The sequence below is a fragment of the Penaeus monodon genome, chromosome 17 (assembly GCF_015228065.2).
Source record: "Penaeus monodon isolate SGIC_2016 chromosome 17, NSTDA_Pmon_1, whole genome shotgun sequence".
Lineage (NCBI taxonomy): Eukaryota > Metazoa > Arthropoda > Malacostraca > Decapoda > Penaeidae > Penaeus > Penaeus monodon.
The window spans coordinates 35706512-35709011 of record NC_051402.1 but is presented as its reverse complement, the minus strand read 5'-3'; the positions used below and the strand labels follow the sequence as shown (position 1 = coordinate 35709011).

Genomic DNA, 2500 nt, shown 5'->3' with positions numbered 1-2500 from the left:
GTACATCGCAACCCTTGTGAGTTTCCTAGTTCAATCTGTATAAAAGAGGGTCGCCTGCGAGCGACAGACAGACAGCCTACAGCACGCTGACCGGACTGAACCTCTGTCCGTCAGTTGTACCATGCTCTCATTACAATATATATCTACAAACAAGCAAGAGGTCTGTTTCACCTTTAACGCTGCCCAAGATTTCCGCATAGTGCTAGACGCGACTGGTCTGCACTCTACCGCTCATCGGCCATTGTTACAGTTGGTGTAATAGGCCATATGTGAACTAGGTATTACAATGATAAGAACTCTCCACCTGCCCCATTCCGCCCACAGAGCGGTGTCGGGGATGGCCATGGGCGGCCTTACGGTGGTCGTCAACATCTATGCCATCGAGCTCGCGGATCCCGACGTCAGGGGCATGATGGGCATGATGCTTAACCTGGGCATCATGGCAGGTACTTTTCTGTGCTTTTCCATTAATTCAATCCCCGTCTATGCGATGGCCTTTGTCCCTTTGAAAAGTTTCTTGCATAAAGGAGTTTAGATAATTATTCGTCTCGTGTTTGGGATGTTAAAATATCTACGATTCTGGTTTAACAATAGCAGTGTATATTATTGTAATGTTTTCCACTTTTTTTTATTCTTCTCTGTAATCATCATAACTTTGCATGATATGAAGCGCTATCGTATAAATGTTTTGTTAACTTTTCCAAAGACAATTTATGTTTATTTTAATACATCATTACTATTATTATACATAATAAATCATGTAAATATCCATTTTTTGATAGAAGATACAATTTCCCCTATAATAATCTTTCTCCCCTAATCATCTTAAATAATTTTCTTATATTTCTCTTACCTTCTCCATGCTTTTTTTTTTAATAATTTATTTATTTACCTATCGCTCCTCGCTCCGATCCGTAACAGGTCAGCTGGTGACCGTGTCCGTGGGGTACGAAACCAGGTACTTCGTAGTGGCTCTTATTGACTCTCTCATCCCCGCCATCTTCTTCCTGGGGTTGATTTGGTTACCTGAGAGTCCCTCTTTCCTCGTTCTTAAAGGTATGGATTCGTTTTTTAGGGACCCAGTTGGACAGTCATTGCGTTTCGAGGGATGTTACTGTGTAATATTTTGGTTTACATGTGAAAAAAGAAGTAATGATAACAAATAAATTAAATTAATAAGAAATGAGATTTGTAAGTGCTGTGTCCTGGGTTTGATATTCATGAAAGTGATTTTATTAACTTGGATATGTAGGATAGCACAGACAAAGTCGTTCCTCATTCACATCCTCCATGGCCGTTAATTTCGAGAGAAGGTAAACACAAACTCAAACCCGGCCGCCTGATCCTCCAATCTCTCCCCCCATCCTGCAGGACGCGACGAGGAGGCCCGGAAGGTCATCCGTCAGCTCCGCGGCGAGCACATCAACCTCAACGAGGAGATCCAGAACTACCGGGCGATGAACGAGGGGCGAGAAGGGCGCTCCGTGTGGCGGGGACTCACGCAGCCGCGGGTCCTCAAGAACCTGGGGATCGTGTCCGTGCTCTTCGTCATCGTCTTCTTCTCAGGTCGGGCGCTGGGGGGTTTTGGGCGTGACTTGGTGTTTTTCGTTTTCCTGTTGTAACTGATTTACGAATTATTACATTAACACACCTATGCAAGCATGCACGGATACACACACACACACACACACACACGCACACGCACACGCGCACGCGCACACACGCACGCACGCACGCGCGCGCGCGCACACACACACACACACACACACACACACACACACACACACACACACACACACACACACACACACACACACACACACACACACACACACACACACACTTCTGTTTGAGTATGGTATGTTTTACTTATCATTTTTTTTTTAACAATTAGCTTTCATTATATTTTTTTCTGCCTTATATTTTTCAATCAAAAACATTTTTACATGATTACTTTTTTTTTTTTTACCCTACCGGACTTTTATTGACACGGTGTGATAAGTAAAGAAAAGAAAAGTATATTTCCTAAGATTTCGCTGAGAGGAATTAGTCTCATTTCTGATCTCAATTTATTATTTTTGTTTAATTACCAAAATTACAAGACGTATTTCACAGTATTCCGAGTGATGTAGTGTATATTTTAACAAGAAAATCAGATATGCGTTTTCAGACAACAAATTCAGATCATCAATTTTTCAGTTGCCTCTTTCCTACTCGCGAATGTTCGCCAAAAAAAAAAACCTGCCAAAAATGAAAAAAAAAAAAAAAATATTTGTATGATCAGTCGGTGAAAATAATATACTGTGTTCTTATTTCTCATTGCTAAATTGTCCATATTAGCCAAGCGTTAGACGAGACTGTATAGTACTGTTTACATCTCTTTCTATTTTTTTTTTTACTAATAAACTTCGAAAATTCCTAAGATATTTACTTTTTACTTCACCAAACAGGATTTTTCATCGTTAACGCCAATGCTTCGAGAATGTTCAAGGCCGCGGGT

At 41.2% G+C, this 2500-nt stretch overlaps 1 protein-coding gene across 1 annotated transcript in view; it reads left to right on the top strand.

Annotated features, from left to right (window-relative positions):
- The window catches only part of LOC119583699 (facilitated trehalose transporter Tret1-like), a 17464-nt gene that overhangs the window by 12556 nt on the left and 2408 nt on the right, over positions 1-2500 (top strand). Inside the window, exons 5-8 of the mRNA XM_037932333.1 lie at positions 325-446; positions 922-1056; positions 1372-1566; positions 2451-2500. The exon at positions 2451-2500 is cut by the window's right edge and continues 48 nt beyond it. Of these exons, the coding sequence (XP_037788261.1) occupies positions 325-446; positions 922-1056; positions 1372-1566; positions 2451-2500 (502 nt within the window). The remainder of the gene's footprint in view (positions 1-324; positions 447-921; positions 1057-1371; positions 1567-2450) is intronic.